The sequence below is a fragment of the Typopeltis vanoorti genome, chromosome 12, assembly GCF_054136105.1.
Source record: "Typopeltis vanoorti isolate ZY-2024b chromosome 12, IOZ_Tvanoo_1.0, whole genome shotgun sequence".
NCBI classification, from domain to species: domain Eukaryota; kingdom Metazoa; phylum Arthropoda; class Arachnida; order Uropygi; family Thelyphonidae; genus Typopeltis; species Typopeltis vanoorti.
In genome coordinates, this window is record NC_143560.1 from 109368682 (window position 1) to 109389406 (window position 20725).

Below are 20725 nucleotides of genomic sequence, written 5' to 3' on the forward strand. Positions count from 1 at the left end.
TGGGAAGGTTTACCCTCTCCCCTCAAAAAAATCACTTTTTTTTTAATACATCCTGCATAACAGGCAAATGAGAGAATACTGCAGCAGTTTCCCAGTCTTCGTTAGTTCGGAGTAATTCCATCCAATACAAAACGACTGGTGGTGGGTTTCAGTACCTTCCTCCAATCATGTTTACGTGCTCTTTCCAGCAGTCTGCCCGCCCGCCCCCCCCCACTTCCGAAATCAGCTTTTGTGTCATTTTTTGTATCATAACAGTTTTTTTATTTGATGCTAGTTTTCCAAGCGAAAAATATGTATCCCCCCCCAAAAAAAAAAAAATTCGTTATGGTAATAAATATTAAAATTGTCAAATGTCCAATACTGCCAATAGCTAATTCGGACTTGGCGAAGCATGTTCACCCCTCTCCTCCCACAATCTGAAATAGTCATTCATGCCATGTTCACATTACCCGGTCGGTTATTACATTCATTCCCTGTTCTTCTTTCCATTTTCATGCACTTTTCCGTACGAATATATTTTTGTTCTTTAAACCATAAACTGCACAAATAAAATAAAAGCACGCGATATAGAAATTAATTCACCAAAATAGTCCAGCCTGGCAAGCAAAAAAATTGCTGCACCAATCACAAGTCGATGTAAGGTAATCACAGATATCGCGGGCCGCAAATGACGATTAGCTCACCAAGAAAAAATAATAAATTGTTTGTTAGCTCACGAATTCAAATACTTACTTGTCAAATATACATAAGCACAATACCTTCATCCAAAGTCGTTCCACACACCAAGTCAACAGGATAAGAAGGAAGTGAACGTAGATGTTAAACCTCTTCCGACTGCGGCGTTTAGAACATCTCTACCGTGGCATGGATGACTATTTCAGATTGTGGGGGGGGGAGGGGGAGATCCGTGCAAGAAGCCCGAAGGATGCTCATGAGGCAGCAAATTCACACATGCACTCGACTTCCTGGTAAAGGTTGTTCTTGAAACTGCACCGCTCATTTCAGCCCTCCCCGCCGTAATTTTATACGAAGGCACTGATTGTAAATAGTTCGTATTCCGTTTACGGATTTTGGCAACAATCAAACAGGAAAAAAAAAAAAAAACTTTGTTTCTGAGGGTATTAAAATAACAGAAATAAACCCTTTTAGAACTTAGAGAGTATTAAATGAAGTCAAATACAGTCCAAGAATGTGTAGGGCCTTCAACAGCTAATTCATTAAAGGATATGCAGACGAATTTATTTACTTTCACAATACACACATTTCTAATACTTAAAATTAATAGAAACAATGTTAAGCCCTACACGGTGGTCCTTACTATATACACCAACCTACCAACGCACTCAATCATTGTAACCTACATGACAATTTGCATAACGGTCAGATGTTTGCATTTTATTCTGCGTAGTAAAGTGGATTTTCTAACTCACTCTTTTATTAACTGATTACGATTGGCATTTGCTCACAAGGCTACTTCTAACTGTATTCATAAGTTTTAATTATTTTTTATAAGTTACCAAATATCTAGAAGATCCAGTTTTCTGTAGAATCACGCGACTTTGCATTGTGTAGTGGTACGAAGTGGGTTACAACAGACTGGCGTTTTATTTTGCAACAGTTTATCGGCTATCATTAGTCATAATTTACAGGTGTCATTCTTGTCCTCTTTTCTCATATTTTTTAGCAATCTCAGAACGATGAGCAAACGAAATAGTTTTTGCAACTCGACGTAATGAATGAAAACAAAACAAAAAAAATCTCTCAATGTCTTCGGAAGATGTTTCTTCTTAAAACTTTTAAAATTATTATTTCTGTTCTTTCTTTTGTGGAAGCATTCGTTTTCTTCGATGTTCTCCCTGACGAATTCTGAAACGATAGTAAAAGAAGTGAATTAGCAGGCTCACTAATCTTTTGATAAGATTCATGTTTTATAAATGAAATGATTAAGTTACCACATACGAAACTGTAGTTTCAAAAAATCGATCTTAACTGCAGCACAAAAGATTCTCAAGATAGTTGAGCACCTCGAATCTCAGTCATGCAGCAACTCTCGGAACTTGGTGTTCTGGTATTTTAATACTGACAAGTAGAAGTTTTCTAAGGAGACTACAAATGTCCGTAGCCTAATAGGTATAGACGATGCCCTTTGGTTGGAAAGACCTAGGTTCCAATCCTATATCTAGAACATGAAGAAACTTTATAAGGATTTTTTCAATTTACGGTTGGTTAGCCGCTCTCATATGAAGGCAGCAAGAGTTTGCTATCAGAAGATTTAATTCCATGTAAACCGAGATAGACAGAGGTCGTCATTAAAATACCAGTTCCTACTATTTATTTCTATATGCATATGAATAAAGAGTAAGACCTTGTAACATGAATAAAATCCACGAACAGCTAAAGCAAGACGTAGAAGTTTATCCGTTCATTCAAAATTTGACATAAATTTCGAAAACCTGTATTGGAATATCCACAAAAGATCCAAATTCCTGCTTGATACTTTTACAGTACTCCTAAGCCCCCCCCCCCCATGATGCTAATGTACTATAAGTTTACAATCTTTCGAGCATGGGATTGAAATCTGAAGAAAAAAAAATGTAACAGTACAGCCTAACGTGTCATAGATAGGATGTTTTGTTTGATAGAAAATACAACACAGGCCAATTATAATTATTCAAATCATTTATTTCAATCAATATGCTCTCCCTCAGCTTCCATATAGCGTTTGGCACGGTCAATTAATTCGTTAAATGAGGTTTTTTATATCGGTTTTTGGGATACTGTTGAGGGTCGTGGTTGAAAGTTTTCAATTGTGTCGTATCGCTTTCCTTTCATCGGCAAATGAAGTCGGGGGAAGAGAAAGAAGTCACAGAGTGCTAAATCAGGTGAATACGGCAAGTGATCCAACACACAAACTTGGTTTTTTCTCAAAAACTGTCTCACAATGTTCGAACGATGAGATGGTGCATTATTGTGCAAAAGTGACCAGCTGCATGCACCACGATATTCATGCCATATGTGACGAATTCTCACTATCAATCGCATCAAAACTTCGAGATAAAACTCACCACTGACCGTTGGGCCAGGCGGAACAAATTCTTTGTGGATAATGCCCCTTGGAATCGTAGAAAGAAATCAGCATTGTCTTTACTTTTGACTTCTGCAAGCGACTTTTTTTTCGGATGCCTGTCTTCTGGTGGTCTCTACTCAGCAGTCTGGAGCTTTGTTTCGGGCTCATACTCAAAACACCACGTTTCGTCACCAGTAACGATCGCTTCAAGGAAGTTTGAGTCCTTACGAACGGTTTTAATGAGGTCCTTGCAGTGTTCAAATCGATACATTTTGTGGTCGTCGGTCAACCTGTGGGGAACAAATCGCGAATTCAATTTACAAAGGCCCAAACTCTCGGTCAAAATGTTGTGCACAGTGGATTTTGTATCCCCAATACATCTTCAATCAATCTCACGACGATATCTGGTTTTCTTTGATGAAATCACGCGCTTTTTAGATGTTAACTTCGCTCAGTCCAGTTTTTGGACGGCCCGACTTTTCGTTGTCCTCAAGCGTCTCACGACCACTTTGAAATCGCTTAAACCACTCGTAAACTTGAGTACGGGATAAGCATTCATCACCGTACGCTTTTTGAAGCATTTGATGCGTTTCGGTAAAACTATTACCAAGTTTATCACAAAAATCAATCGCATCTCTCTGAAACTCATTTTCCGACCGTTCGTCAAAACACACTGTCACTCTTGGCATAACTCGACTTCTGATGAAACAAATGTCATAAACAGTTGAGACAACACTAAAGAAGGTTGCCGCTTTCGACAACAAAAAAAGATACAGCAGGTGGGGCCACCAGTTTCTTATATTTTCGAAAAGTTCGGTTTCTTTTTGGACACAGGGTGTATGTAAAGGGAAACCTGGACAGACGGAAGACAATCAACTTCACAATTACAGTCCGAAACAAAAGTGATGGGGAAAAAAAAGAAAGAAACTGGTAGACCATGCATTGAGTAATCACCATTGTGCTCAAACCGATAAGCGTCAACACGAGATTTAGACCGAATGTAGGTTACTTGCTCACTAACACTCACAGCATATGTTTACGCTATCCACCATTTTCTCACATCTTATTTTTTTAAATATAAGTTTAAGTTCGCCAGTGATTCTGTCAGCAAACAGCTATAAGCTCTCTGAAGTATGTCACTCGCACACCCAAAGGGGGTGTTTACAAGGGTCGAGCTTTCCGACAAACCCAAATGTTCTTTTTCCCCCCATTAAGAAATATTTCTAGGGCGCCAAGGAATATGTCTTCTCCCGGTAGAGCCGCATCATTATCCGTATAAAAGTGCCACCCTTGTTCTTTGTTGCTCTTCCCACGCCCCCTCAGAATAACAACACATTTCTTCCGATAAAGTATAAGTAATAACTGTATTGACCATTTTAGCTCACAGTCAGGCTTTCTTCAAACTAATGCCCGCCCATGAAGGAAGTAAAAATCATTTTTAGAGCACCAAAACGTGTTAAGTCAGAGAGGAAAGGGTGGTCATAAGTAAGCCTACAAAACCATATCCACTTCAGGATGTAAAACAGGCTGATCTACGAACACAAAGCTCTCTGTCTCTCTCAACATGAGCAACTCCTAACGATGAGTTGTAAGACTGTTGTTGCCACGCGGGTACTATTGTGCATACTCAGTTTCCTTTCCTTTTCTTATACGATGATTATAAGTTGATATTTTTACATGGCTGTTATTTTATACACATTAACATGCACATTTTATACGAGGCAGATTAAAGATTCCGGAATGATCGCTAGATGACAAAGCTCCTTCGTTAGGTGCAAATAAAATAGAATTTGCCTTTGAGTTGTGGAAAAGTATGCGGAAAAAGGTAATTCTTTGTTAGGTCTAATTCATTTTTGCTCATAAAAAAGATACTTTAAAACACAACATGCATCAAGGTGTTTTTTTTGAACTGAGAAAAATTGCCATGGAAACCTTGGAGATTTAAACCGTAATCCCTTTGTTGACGATTATGAACATCGGGTATCTCTTTCGACAAACAAAGTTGATAGAAACGACCCAACTGTGGACTGATAATTCCATTTGGATGTTTTTCTGGGCCTGTGAAAATATTTACGGAGAAAACAATCTGATAATTAAAACATTACGATTGTTTCTCCACCATGACAATGCTCTTGCTCACTGTTTTGTTTATGCGAGAATTCCTGCCAAGAAGTGTACGAGTGTTGTTCTCGTTAAGCATCTTCCTCATTAATTCAGACCTAGCATTTCGCAACATCTTTCTCTATCTGAAAAACGTCAGCATTGAAAGAAATATTATTTCCTGACATTATCACGATTTTAAAAAAAAAGGCAATTTATACAGTATTTGAAGTTTCGAACAAAAGGCTTTCGAAAATATTTCCGACAATACCAAACTGTGTGAAGCTGAAAGGGAAACACCTCAAAGATGGTGGCGTTATGGTTCAAAGAAACAATACAACCAGTTAAATTTTTTACTCACTTCGTACAACTGAAAAAAATGCTTATTGTCACATCACTGCCAGTAACTAAAAGAGGAATTAAAGTTACATAACTGCAAAGCCTGTGAACGTAGTAATAATATACATCACTGTATAGAAATTCCAAATATTAAATGAATGCGTTAAAACGTGCTATTTGTGCCTTTATGAGCCAAGGCCATCTTTAAAGCCGATAGAGCCCAGTCGGTTCCTTAAGCAAGAAATTTTGCGAAAATATTTTTCATTATAATTAGTTTCTGTTTTTGTAAAAAAAAATCAATAAATATATTATTTAATTTCTAATATGGTTCAATAGCATACATTGACGATACCCGATTATCTTAAATTAGAGGCCCCACCAAAATTTTCCCAATTGGACTTCGAATTTGCTACGCCTGGAACTGTCTGAAACACTTTAACTTACAACGTATTCAAGTCCTGGAAATATCAGTGAAAAATTGATTTGATCAGTACTTTGAGAATTTTAAGTTGACGTTTCAACACAACACAACACAACACCTAAGCGCCTCCGTAGCGCAATTGGAAGAACGACGGTACATTGCGCCCTTCGATTGGAATAGGCCTAAGTTCGATTCTCGTCGCGACGGGAGGAATCTTTATCTGGTCGATTTCAATCGATGGTGAGTTAGCCGATCTCATACGGAGGTAGCAGGGTTTTTTCTCCCGGAAACTCGGGTTTTTCATCCCGCATACATACAAATCGGCCCTTCAGAACACACGCAATTTACAGACAAAAATTACTAGTTGTGGTGGTGTTGGAGGTGGGCGGTAGATGGCGTTGATTCGTAGTATAGGTAAGGTGTAGAGACAGTTGAAGATGTCCTCCCGCGATGAGTCTTCGGACTCCTTGGAGGTATCAGGAATAATAATAATAATAATAATAACACTTCTCATTCGCGATATTACTTCGTAAATAAGCCAACCAAAAACTTAAATAGATCTCCTCAATCTTGTGACAAAGAGTACTCACATATAACTGATATTCTGTCATGGCTGTACTAACTTCAAAAGAATTTTCCTGTAGTCTCCGCTCGTATCTTTGGCTACGTCTTCACTCATGTCTTTATCGAATTTTCTCTTGTACGCCTGCTTTATGTTTTCCAAGTCCACCTGAAAAAAAAGTATTACATATATCTGCTATGTATCAGAAAACAAAAGAAGATATTTCGAGAAGCATTTCTACTAAAAAAAAAAAAAAAAATCAATTAAGACGATCGTACCTCCGACCTTGAAACTAGAATTCGGATAAGGGATTGATCGTTAGTACCATTTCCATTCAGAGCATTGTGTAGTTGCTGTGCGAAGTAGTTATATCTATCGACAGTACATTGCACTGGAAAAAAAATTATAAACATGAATTCAAATTTCAAAATGAGTTATTCTACAAGTACTAATAGTGATGATGACTATAAATAACTAAAATTTAGTGGAGAAAGTCGAAATATTTTTATGCAACTATCATGCGCTTCTGGATATGCCACTGAGAAGATCCTGTTAGAAGTGTGTTTACTAAATTTAGATGTGAATGAGGCCAGCAGTTGCGGGTAAACAGTCATAATATGCAATTAGATGACTAGTCTAATGATCTCTTGCAAGAACAATTGGGACATCCGCCCAACACACACATTTAATTATACTTAATAAGGGGGCAATTGGATTGAGTTTGTTTCTAAATTAAGTGCCACTTATATCTCAATTACTATAATGTCAGCTCTCGTTGCTTTACGTAAGAGGTGAGAGTCCTCTACTGAGGAGATCGTATGGCTCAGAATAGTGTTTCGAAAAGCAAAGCCAGTACTTCTGACTCATTGAGCAATAATAGTAAGAATGTTATATAATGGCCAACGGTGACCAGCAGACAGTCCAAACTTTCAGTATGTTGACCTCCGTGTTTGTATGTTACCATGTCAGCCTTCATCTGAAATAAGTCTTATAAATGCTAAATAGCATATTAGATTTTATTCTTTTTTTTTTTTTTCTGAAACACGAGCTTCGATCTAATTCATTTAAATTAATAGCACAACAGCCTTGCTTTGAAAACACAAGGCAAGTACGTGGCAGGTCAAATGAGGCCGTTTTGTGTTCAGCGTGTTGTATCGGTAAATTGCGTGTGTCTTCAATGTAGCTTTGTCTATCTACAAGTAAATATCCGGAGGCTCTGTCTCTCCCCCTTTTTTTTTTAAAGAACCCTTTTTTTTAACCTTCTATTAGAACCGATAGATTCCATCAACAGGGCCTATAGCGAAATTTTCCACGCTTAGGATAAAATATAATGCTGTACTGTGAATTAGAGGTTGGCAGGACCGGATATGTAGTGAGATGTTATTATAGGCTAGAGAATGAACAGGAAATGTTCAGACAAACTGGCTTGGTGAGTGGAAAGTGCGTGATCATTATGGGTGATTTCAATTATGGATATATAGATTCGATAGAGGAAGTAGCTTGTGGTAATAAGGAAAGTCAATTTTTGGAATTCTTGAGGGACAAATGTCTTAGAAAATCATGTGTTGGAGGGAACGCAAGGATCAAGAGTTTTGGATTTGATGATGACCAAAATGGCATACTTGCCTCCGTTTGGTGATAATGACCATGTGGTATTGATCTGGGGAGTGCACAGGCATGCGAAAGTCTTAAAGAGAAAGGCAATGATGTGGAATGATAAGACAGGCGATTTTAATAGTTTTAGAAACCAACACAGGGCAGTGTCATGGATGGAGGAATCAGAGGTTAAAGAGGTCAATGCTGCACGGAAGCTAGTTAAGAGCGATTTGTTAATAACAGTAGCAAATGGTCCTTAACTAGCTTCCATTGGGATTAAGAAATTCCAATGAGATTAAGAAAGAATTGCAGACAAAAAGAGGTTATGGAAAAAGTATAATATGAGAGCTGGTGAGACTCCGGATGTCAGCAAGGCTGTGCGACTGCATGAAATTTCGCCGCGAGCCTTAAGGGAGGGCGCTAAAGAACTAACAACTTTCTTGATTTGGCTATTTAATGAAAGCCTTGCAACTAGAAAACTTCCTGGGGAGTGGTAAGATACTGCTACTGCATAAGGGTGGTGGGAGAATGGAGACATCGAATTATAGACCAGTTTGTGTTACTTCTGTGGCTGTTAAGGTATTAGAAAAATTGGTAAAAGCTCGTATTCAAAACTAGGCAGATGAAAATAATATCTGTGAAGATCAGCACAGATTTGTTAAGGCGTTCTTGTTTCAGTGATCTCGTTAACTTTTATGATAAAGTAACAAGAGTGACTGATGAGGGAAATGCCACCCTATCAAATGCATTTGATAGGGTACCACATTGTAAACTGATACTTAAGCTGCAATGTATGGGTTTGAATATTAAGTTGATGGAGTGGATTGGCAAACTGGTTGTCTGGCAGATATCAAAGGGTGGTGTATGAAGGGGCAATATCGGGGAAAAGGAAAGTTATTAGTGGAGTTCCACAGGACTCTGTGCTAGGACCACTACTTTCCACCTTTATATTAATGATACTGTCACTGAAATTCAAGGAGATATTCAATTGTTTGCGGATGACGTGCAGCTGGAGAAAGTTTTAGAGTAGTGCTGATGTAGTGGCTCTTCAGGAGGATCTGAAAATGTGGCCAGATAAATTGGGGCGTCAGTTTAATGTTAATAAATGTAAAGTTTTGAATTTTGTGATCTACAGATGGGACATTGCACACTCTATATGTGGAAACATACTGGAGAAAGTTGATGAAGCGGGATCTTGGGGTTATGGTGAATCGAAATTTGAAATTTAAGGGGCATGTTGCAAAGGTGATTAAGCCAACTCAGAGGTTTGTTGCAATATGAAGACGAACATTCATCAGCAGAGATAAAATGGTAGTGATTCCACATATAAGGCCCTAATCAGGCCACATCTGGACTATCGTGCTCAAATCTGCTCATCGGGGTTTAGAGGAGGATGAAGATACTTTGGAGAGGTGCCGAGGCGGTTGACAAAAATTACTTCAAGACTGTGGAATGTTAGCTATAAGGATAGATTGATGTCGAAATCTGTAGAGTTTTGCTAATAGAAGGCGAAGGGGTGAGATGATTGGACACGTTTAAGTTCTTGAGAGATGTTTACCGGATGAATGCGGGAGAGATTTTTCAGATAGTAGAAAATAGGGAAGGGGCGAGAAATAGAGGCCATCCCTGGAAATTGAGAACGGAAGTGGCGAATAAGAGAATAATAAGTATTTTTTTTTCTTTTTTTTTTGACGTGGAGAGTTGTGGGTGAGTGAAATGCATTACCTGAGTACGTTGTGAATGCTAAGAGTGTGAATGAGTTTAAGCTTCAGTATTCTACGAGGGGGGGGGGGGGGTCTGGAAAGTTCTGATAAACATCCAGAACAAAAATTGATTAATTTTATGTCTTCTTAAACGATATCCTAAAAGAAAATAAACAAATTATTACAATTTGATGAAACATGGGGGAAGGGTTAAAGGATTTTAAGATATGTTCTATCTTGTGGTTATATCAGTTGTTTAATATCCTTTTGTTCTAGGTGTTTATTAGAAATTTCCAGACCCTCCCCCACCCCCTCGTAGATATGTTGCAGGCAGAAGAGATTTTCCGAAAGTCTGTGGGCTTTTGTAACATTGTTATTATTTTACATTGTAATGTAATATGATGTATACTTCTTATATAATGTGTGTAACTGTTAATGGTACAGATCTCTCTCTCTCTCTCTCTCTCTCTCTCTCTCTCCTTACTTCCCTCGATGAGTCTTTGATTCCAAGAGAGTTGATGTAATAATAATAATAATAATTAAAAAATGACAACTAGATAATGCATGAAAAAAATATAATAGTCGCCACATAGTTTGCAAAATAAATAAATAAATTCTGTAATTAACTTTTTTTCATTTCCCATACTGTTTTAGTATTCCTAACCGTCTGGAAATCAGGTGGGCAGCTGGCGAGTCTTCATCATCATAGTGATTGACTGCATTCCCACAGCTGCTAGAAAAGAGGTGCTGTTTCTTTATCTCAATCAGGATTTATTTGTATTTACTTGTGCGTATTCTGCAGTCGATTTTGTTGTATTATTATTATTACTATACAAGTATCTTCACGAAGTCAGAAGACTCATCGCCAGGAGATCCATTGTTTAAGAAAAAGAATATTTTGTTCGTTGTATACGAAAGAGTAGGTACAAAATACAATATTGTGAATGAATAAATCGAAATATTCGGAGAGTACAAGTTGTCCATAAAAATAAAATAAAACAAAATAAAAGGACATCAAAATATTGGTATTTGTGCATTTACAAAATTGCGAAATTCAATATACAGCTACAATAATACAATTCTGTATGATTGTTTTCTCGGTATTTCATTCGATTATTTGGCTTTATTACAGTGACATCTCTTTGAGGTATGCTGGTAATTACATTGCATACAACCGTACTGAGTTCGCGATATCCCATTCTCGTATCATCGTTTAATGTGTTTCTTTTTCCATTCTTTAGTATCTTCTGTAAGTCTCCGTAGCTCAGTCAGTATGAGCCGGGTTCGATTCCTGTCGGTGACGTGAAGTACCTTTATCTCGTTTCTTTCGACGAAAGGTGAGTTAGCCGGGTGCATAAGGAGGTAGGGTTTTTTTCACCCTGAAACTCAGATTTTTCATCCCTCAGAACAAACAAATCGACCCCGTGAACACCCCCCCCCCCAGCGGCAGGTCCGGCGGGTTGGTGGTGGTGGTACTAGCAACGATCGCTTCAAAAATGTAACCCTGCAGTGGAAACAGGATAAATGCTCAGAGGAAGAAGTATTTTCTTCTGTATTGTTCTACTCATCAAATGCCAATCTTTCTTCACTGAAGGAAGGCGAGCATAAAATGTTAGAGGAAATGAAAATAATCTGTACTTTTAGTTAAGTATCGGTTGATATGTAGCTAGAAAAGAAAGTTTGTCATTTCAGCTCTAAAACATAATGCAGAGTCGTTCACAAATGCACGGTTTTCATAAGCACCGAAGTACTCAATCACAGATATCAACATAGTTATCAGTTTCTGACTGTTCTTTGCAGGAAAGGCAGCTGACCATACCCTTTACTCAAAATCGAACTCAACCAAATTTGGAGAAACTCATGTTATCGCTCTAGATATTTCTGAGGCACTTGATCGTGTCTGGCACCAAGGACTCCTGAACAAAAACCATCTTATGGCCTCCCTCCTACACTCTGTGATTTGGATTGCCAGCTTCCTCACTGGTCCTTCATTTTGTGTCATGGTAGATGACTTCCTCTCAGATTTCCCCATCAATGCTGGCGTGTCCAGGGTTCTGTGCTCTTACCTACACTCTTCCTCCTTTACACCACTGTAAATCTGCCTTTGTCTGATTTCAAATTCTATTCCCAGCTTCGCTGATGAGAGTACTCTTCATTTCTCTTCCTCATTCGATAAACTCTGCAGTATCCTAATGTTAGATGCTTCCATAACCAGTGGCGAACACTGACACCTCCTCATCATCCTGAAACGGGGTGAAGACAACTTAGTAAACTTCAATGCTAAATCATTTTCCGGTTTCCTTTCAAGATCAACTTTCTCTTCTCGGGTTGACTGTCACATCGAGTTTATCCTAGCACAAACATATTACATAAGTAGCCTCCTTAGCTTCTAAAAAGCTTGGTGCTCTTTTCCGTTTTAAACATTACTTCTCTTCCACTCAACTCCTAACACTTTATAAGTTTCAGATCCGTCCAACTTTGGAGTACTGTTCCCACATTTGGGGTGGAACCCATTGACTACTCTAAGAATCCTTGATGATATATAGAAGAGGGCAATCCCCTTCTGTCACAGACTTCCTTCAGTCACTTTATTCAGCGCTATGCCTTTTCTATAGATACTTTCACGGGCACTGCTCCTCTAAATTGGCTACTACCATTCCTCCACTTTCTTCTGACCATAGAACTACAGCAGCCACTGGCCAAGAGCCATATACTGTCTAGCTTCAAACAGACCTAACTAACTTCTCATGACTTCCTTCATTCCACCCACCTCTATTTTTTTGGAACATTCTCCCCCGTACTGTTTTTCCCACTGAGTACAACCTTCCACTCTTTAAGAAACATATCAATAGGCTACATAATTTTTTACTTAATCACTTGTCCACAGATGGCATTGTAGTGTTATAGGTCTTGTGACCTTTCATGTGTAGGGTCAACATAAAAAAAGTTCAACTAGTGAAATTTCTTGTTTTATTTCGAATTTTTGAAGCAAGATATTTGAATGAATTGCCGGCCAGCTTAGTTTCGGCATTACTTAAACTTTAGTACACTTGATGTATTAATAATAATGTACAATAGCATTTAAAACCTTTCGTGGGCGGGAATCACATGAAAAACAGTTTGAGGAAAAAGCTTCAGTCAAGTTGAGGTCTCGCGTACTGAATTCTATTGGAGCAGGGTACATTGAACTTCTGCGCATCGGAAGAAATTACAATAGTGAATTAACCTGAATGTGATTTTACCACGTTCCGTACATTAAGTTGCTAATAAAGGAGGGAAGGCACGCATGCTTTCAGTTTTAGCCAAAATGAGACTGTTATGGGAAGACAAACTTTGGAGTTGCTGTCCTTTAACCTAATAGTAGCACTACTTCCTGTACTGTTGGTTATGTTAATACCAACATTCAGCTGGCCTTTCAGCTCATCTTGAATCAATAAATTTTTCTTGAAGAGATCCCGTACTACTAAACTGCACTTTTTTTTGCTAATATTTTACAAAGGATATCCCTCCTTAGAGCACGCAAAACGCTGTTTTGATACATTGTATACCATTGTACTGTTAAGTTCATGATAAAGTTAGCAGCTGCCGGTTTTATATTATTAAATGATGCAAATACCAAATGTTTCATGCAATCGCCTATTGTTATTGGATCACAATATTGGATACTCTTGTAGGATCAGTTTTTTATTTTTTAAATATAAAGGCAAAATTTACACATATTTCTGTGTTGCGTTTTTGTTAGCACATACCACCGTCTAGCTTACAATTGAGATAAAGCTGTATTGCAGGTTTTTATTCATCTCAAAAAAAAAAAATAATAATAATAATAAAATTACCCCCCCCACACACCAATCCCATAGCTGTCAAAAACTTGAAGCCTTTTAAAATTAGGGATTACTTGAATACGATGATGTCCTACTTACCTGCCACCAACAAGCACTCTTTGACATCCCCGCTGAACTCTGCCTCGATTATAGAAAGCACGGATTCTTCGGCTATCTTTTCAAAAATGGCAAAAGTTACTTCCAGCTGCGAGATGCTTCTAGAGGACAGCATCAGAAGGAATTGGTCCTCATCTGTAGCCCAGTTGGCCGCAATTCCTGCCTGAAAAAAAAAAAGTGGGGGATGTTGATAGCTTTTACACTGACAACATCGAAGATGACATAGGATTAAATACTATCGGGGGATATAAAAATAGCGAAAAAATATGGTAGCGAAACATGCAACTAATATACTCTAAAAAGAAGAAGGAATGTTAAAAAATGTTTAGTCTTGTTTACGTATTCAAATAAGAGACGAAAAAAGCCGGCTATTTACTCCGGTTGGTCAGCATATCAATTAATTCAAGAATTTAATCAGAAGATATCCAGCTGTCTCTCGATTGCTATCCTTAAATGTAGTTCGAGTTGCTAAAGCAGTTTTCTATAAAGCCTGTTGGCCAATCCACAAATGTGGCAGGTGAAGATTGCGAGATGGCCTTAATGATGTTGGAGGTTACGTGATCATGTTTAACTAAAGGCCGAGCGCCACTCCTCCAAAAAATTCCCCTTGTTCGACTGAATATTTAATAGTGCTTGTACATCAGTTAGTTTACCACATATTTCTGGTGATTCGAAACGCGCCTTGTGCACCTGGCAGCCTTCAGGTAAAATCGAAGAAGTCAAATGAAGAATGAGTTTAGTCGATTAAGAAGGTTGTCATTCCACGATTTTCAATTTTACGTGAATTATTGTAATTGGAACCATCTAACTTCATGAGAGTCTGTAAGTTCGGGAGTAAAACTTACAGACTGAATTCTGAATCTTGACTTTTTTCCTTGAAGTCTCTATTTATGTTATTCAAATGCTCTTCAAATAGTGTAGTTTAGGTCTCTTTGTGTGTGAGGCAATTCCATGTATGAGACAATGTTCAACCTACAGTACGTTAGCAATGATGAGCAGAAAGAAATTGGTTAACATTGCATTTGAAGCTCTGCACAGCGCCCTCTTTACAAATTACTGCAGACTTTTTTTTATAAAAAAGACATCAACAGAAGGAATGAAAGAACAGGAACAAAAATTTATGTGAGCTTGGAGTTAAACTGTTAGGGATTGCTAAATAGCTTCAGCAGCTTTAACATCTCTTTTAAAAGATTCAGAAGCGAATGGAGGGGGAGGGGATATTGATGCCCGTTTTGATGAACAGTTAGCACAGAAATATTCACAGAAAATGTTTTCACACAGCAAAAAGTCTGTGTGAAACAGTGGAGTGAATTGGTGAGGATGGGTCATCAACCCATCTAATTACTCTCTTATAATAACGCGTATGATTGCTTAGGTATAGTATCGGCATCCTGGTTACAAACCTTTTTGATTCCTATTAATGAAGTTGCTTGTGTTTTCTCAGAGGTTCAGTTCATCTTTCCCTATGCTAGCAGTCGTGCTTGGCAATATGATGCTGGTATTTATGACAATTTCGTTGGTCGAGGCGCTTATGATAATAACATGGTATTATCATAATCTACAGCAGTATGCTAAAACTAAACTTCGTAATGTAACGAAAAAGATTGTAGAAATATTGCTTCTTCTGAGTTCGTTAATATTAATTTTATTGCTCGTTGCTAAAATAGGATAGATGCAATAAGAAAAACAAAATCCTCACACCTACATAGCAGAGGGTTCGCTACGAAGGGGGAGGGAAGGCAGAAATGAGAAAGCATACGACAAAACATACTGTACACCCTCTGTCCAAAAAGAAACCGAACTTTTCTAAAATAGAAGAAACTAGTGGCTCCACCTGCATATTTTTGTTGTCGAAAGCGGCAACCTTCATTAGTGTTGTGTGAACTGTTTATGACATTAGAAGCTGAGTTATAGTGCCAAGAGTGACAGTGTTTTTTGGCGGACAGTCGGAAAATGAGTTTCAAACAGAGAGCTGCGATTGACTTTTGTGTTAAACTTGGTAAAAGTTTCTCCGAAACGCATCAAATGCTTCAAAAAGCATACGGTGATGAATGCTTATCTCGTACTCAAGTTTACGAGTGGTTTAAGTGATTTCAAAGTGGTTGTGAGACGCTTGAGGACGACGAAAAGCCGGGTCGTCCAAAAACTGGACTGAGCAAAGTGAACATCCAAAAAGTGCGAGATTTCATCAAAGAAAACCCGAAATCGTCCGTGAGATTGATTGAAGATGAATTGGGGATTCCAAAATCAACTGTGCACAACATTTTGACCGAGAGTTTGGGCCTTCGTAAATTGAATTCGCGATTTGTTCCGCACAAGTTGACCGACGACCAAAAAATGTATCGAATTGAACACTGCAAGGACCTCATTAAAACCGCTCGTAAACTCAAACTTCCTTGAAACGATTGTTACTGGTGACAAAACGTGGTGTTCTGAGTATGAGCCCGAAACAAAGCGCCAGAATGCTGAGTGGAGACCACCAGAAGAGGGGCATCCGAAAAAAAGTCGCCTGGAGAAGTCAAAAGCAAAGACAATGCTGATTTGTTTTTACGATTCCAAGGGCATTATTCACAAAGAATTTGTTCCGCCTGGCCAAACGGTCAATGGTGAGTTTTATCTCAGTTTTGAAGCGATTGATAGCGAGAATTGGTCGCGTACGGCATGAATATCGTGACGACCGGCCGTTCGTCAAAACACACACACTGTCACTCTTAGCACTATAACTCGGCTTCTAATGAAACAAATGTCATAAACAGTTGATACAATAATGAAGGTTGCCACTTTCGACAACAAAAGATACAAAAAGTTCGGTTTCTTTTTGGACAGAGGGTGTACATGTTAGTAATCAATTGTTTCCATATATTTTATAATATGGCATAGCAGTCCTCTTTATAAATTGTACAATACTATGCTATGATGGTTTTGTATGTTTAGAATGTTCTTTGCTTTTAAATTATTATTATTAAGTGACACCTCCAGGGAGTCCAAGGACTCATCGAGGGAGGACATCTACTCTACAACTCTCTGTCTCCACCACTCACTCAATCCACCAACTACACCAACGCCATCTACCGCCCACCACCACTTTCACAGACAATCACAAACATTCATGCCCATGGCGGGATTCGAACCCGCAGCTTTTCGGCTGGAGAGCGGATACGCTAACTACTCGGCCAACCAGGCCAGCAAATTTTCCAAATGAAACTAATACTATGGTTACCATACTCTCATTCACCAATTACTTTCGGATTAAAAAATTATCATTAAATACAATTCAAATATAATTATATGACATTCTTAACTGAATGACTATAATGAATATTCTTTGCCAAAAAAAAAAAAAAGCGGACACATATTGTACTGATGTTTCCACATATCAAATAAGTTTTCTATTGAATTATTTACATTGAGTATACCATAGCAAATGATCAGTCATCATCAACCATATGTCTATATCCAGAGAGATTTCGACAAACCATTGCAGAGTTTCCTCTGTATTACTTGACGGGGCTGAATTTTTCCCCTACACTGAGGTCACAAAAAAATGTATCTCATTTTTCTTTGTCGCTCTTCCTTCTAACAAAGGGCAGACGATTAAAAACCAATGTTTATACGATGTTTAAATATACAGGGAATGGAAAGAAATTATTCGATCCTGTGTGCATTAGGGACGCCATTCGTTTACAAAATGAAACATGCAATTAAATTACCGGTCCGCGAGATGGCAGCACAAGATAATACGATTCATTTCCATTTCAGGAGTGTGAATACGGACATCATATTATTCCTTATGGACCAAAATAAGTTATGCGATATTTCCTAATTTATAAGATATGTTAATACATCACTGGATATGTTATTATTATTTTACTTTTTTGTGAATATTAATCTCTTTTAGGTAGGAAATAAAATCTGCTCAATGAAAGTTAAAGATGCATAGTTTCTGAGTGAATTTGCATTGTGCTGCCATCTAGAGTAATAAAAAAAACTTAAATTTAATTATACTGTATCAGATTAAGAAATACTGCGATAAGTTATTCAAAACTGTGAAATGAAATTGTTATTTCATTTCAAAAGTAAGAACCGGATAAAAGGTGAATTGTACATTCACTGGAAAGAAATTAGAATCGATAGTAAGTTTTTAAAGGAAGAAAGAGAGAGAGAGAGAGGGAGAGAGAGAGAGATGGAATAAATGTTAAGAGTTGAATGGGTGGGGTTGGTGAGGTAAGACCACATCCTTTCGAGTCATGGCGTTTTCCACCCTGGAAATAAACGGGAGAAGAAGGGAGGTTCATCCCTACAAAGTAGTAAGTTTGGAGAGATTAGTTATGTGTGTGTGTGGGGGGGGATTTACTGTTCTGTTAAACATGAGTTGAAAAGTGATATTACCAGTATTCTTATGTTTATGGATTGCAAACTCTTTTCTCACTGCTAGAGCTTATTATTATTATTTTCATCATCATCATCATAAAAGCTCCACAGAGTTAAGAGACTCATCGTGGGTGTGCTCTGTCCCACAAAAAACTCATCAAACGGCACCATAAACACAATCTCCATTTCTGCACTTGTTACGGTCTTAGGCAATGTGTTCTACTCTCTCTCTCTCTCCATGTACACACACAAACTGCACCTCAATTCCCTGACCTCACCTTTTGTTCTCTCCCCCATTCTAAGAAAACCCTCTTTTACACTACCAGATTTAAAATTGTGTTTCTCATACTCAACATTCCAGAAATCAGAAACCACTCTAATTAAGAAATTAGGACTATTTCTAATATATATCGGTGCACAGTAATCCACAAGTGACCTGACCAAGGCCTTATACAAGGGAACCATAACCTCCTTACTTCTTCACACCTATGTTCTCCGCATCATCATCATAATTGATTCTGGTGTCCTCACAATTTTAGTAATGTATCCACTAAATTTAGGTCTTTACGCACCCTTACTCACAGACCCCTCATCTGCTTCACCTCACCTCCTGTAAGATATCCTTACATACTTCGCATCTCATCCCTGCTTCTCAAATCTTAAAACCTTACACTTTGCAACATTAAACAGACATCCCCACTCACTTACCCAACGTAGCAAGTCTTCCTGTAAAGCCACAACATCTGCTCTGTTCGTAGTTCTTCCCAACTTTGCATCATCTGCAAATAATTGCAACTCAAACCTCTCCTTTTAAACTATCCCCAATTAGGTAGGGAATCAGTGGTTAAGGGTACGTTCATAGGTCTGTTATGGTAGCTGCTTCAATTTTTTCTAAGCGCCTGGTTTCAGTTATATGAGCTAATATTTTTTTTTTCCCGCATTTGCAGAAGCATGGAAGGATAGGCTAACCACTGCCTTTGAAGTTTTTTAATGACTAGCATTGTGCTGCCATCTAGTAGCAAGAAAAATTAAACTTGATTTGTATACTCTCAATTTCGAAGAATTATGAACCATTTCATTACCATCTCTCTCTCTCTCTGTAGCTATAAATAAGCGAAATTTATATATTAGCAATACGTACTCTATACAACTGTTCAGCTTCTATCTCCGCCAGTCCTATATCAGTATCAGCAGTTTCTTGTCTGTCACCTCTAAGAAATGCTCGAACCAACTTACTAAAATCATCTCGGGTTTGTCCACACAGGAAGTTTTCCAAAGTCTCGCCGTACTCTAGAGAAAGCAAAATTAAAAGGTCTTGAGTAACATCGATAGCCCCATTGTTCAAATCCTTAAAACTGGATGCTAATGATTAATCTACATTAATTAAAGAAGAAAAAAACGGGGGGGGATGAGAGCTTACTTTGTTTGAACGAATATTTCAAGTCTTTTATCTCCTAAAAATAGAAATCAAACATAAGTCCAAACAAAATTAGAGGCTAAAAAATTATATGCGAATCGTAAATTTATTATTGATTGATAACAATGACTTTGTTAACACTCTAAAAACATGTTAATGTCACATAAATTTAGAAAATCTGTGTACTCGAAGAACACACTCACCCAGTTCCTAAGGGTGCACAGGATCTCCATAATACATATCTTGTTTTTCTCCTCTTCCTGTAACATAGACGTAATCTTGTTCATGATTAACTCTTTTAAAAATGATCGATTAAACCAACTTAAATATGAAGTATTCACATCCCGAATTTTGTTTAAAGAAAATGATTTTGAGGTAATAAAGTGGGAATATAGAAGAGGCCATACCTCCCTCAATATCCAACCTTTATCCTACATTCCTTTATACGTACGTTTTTCACAGCGTCATAAAGACAGTCGGCCAGATATTCCATCTGCGGAACCAGCAGAGCAAGGCACACGTCTTCAAAATGGCCCCCTAATTCGGCTGCTATATCGTCTGTCAGCCCCTGTTTTAATAAATATTTTAAATTGGCGGCAGCGATATTATGATCAATCACAAAATGATATAAATTCACAAAAAAGCATTAAGATATAATAGAAATATTGAATATATTTTTATTATTTATTCCCATTTTTTTTCAAATATTAAAAAAAATTTGGAAGACCATTGACCTGCACTAATGACTGCTCGGAATGATATACAAATATAAAGTAAAGTTTATATTACTTTAACGAAATTATCATTTTGCTGCAAGATTTTAATCCCTGTTTCTCATTGTGGTACATTTCAGTAACTCCCCCATGCAACATTTATGCAAATTCAGCTGAACCGAACAATTTTGGTCTTTTGAATTTCCGTTAAACTGGCAAAATTGGCAAAAGATAAACGTCTGATAAAACGTATGAGGGACGATAGAAAAGTAATACTCCCCCCCCCCTCCCACTTTAGATTCCAAGATATTATGGATATTAAGATATAAAGATTTCAGGATATTTGCAGGATATTAAGGCTCTGAGAGTAAAAAAAAAAAAAACTGGAGAAACTTGGCAGCAGAAGTTTTCGAGCCAACGATGGTGGTGATGAAAGATGCGAGTCCGATGGAAATTCATATCTGCTTGAAAACCGTGTATGGAGACGATACTCTT

At 37.8% G+C, this 20725-nt stretch overlaps 1 protein-coding gene across 2 annotated transcripts in view; it reads right to left on the minus strand.

The window, feature by feature from the left end:
- Positions 1 to 1751: 1751 nt before the first annotated feature.
- LOC150101131 (annexin-B12-like) overlaps positions 1752 to 20725 on the minus strand; it is a 44328-nt gene continuing 25354 nt past the window's right edge. For both annotated transcript variants that reach the window (XM_090402041.1, XM_090402042.1), the window contains exons 4-11: positions 19969 to 20085; positions 19721 to 19777; positions 19521 to 19554; positions 19242 to 19390; positions 13712 to 13892; positions 6768 to 6880; positions 6518 to 6657; positions 1752 to 1866 (exon numbers count right to left, since the gene is read on the minus strand). In XM_090402041.1, the coding sequence (XP_090258167.1) occupies positions 6535 to 6657; positions 6768 to 6880; positions 13712 to 13892; positions 19242 to 19390; positions 19521 to 19554; positions 19721 to 19777; positions 19969 to 20085 (774 nt within the window). In that variant the 3' untranslated portion in view covers positions 1752 to 1866; positions 6518 to 6534. The remainder of the gene's footprint in view (positions 1867 to 6517; positions 6658 to 6767; positions 6881 to 13711; positions 13893 to 19241; positions 19391 to 19520; positions 19555 to 19720; positions 19778 to 19968; positions 20086 to 20725) is intronic.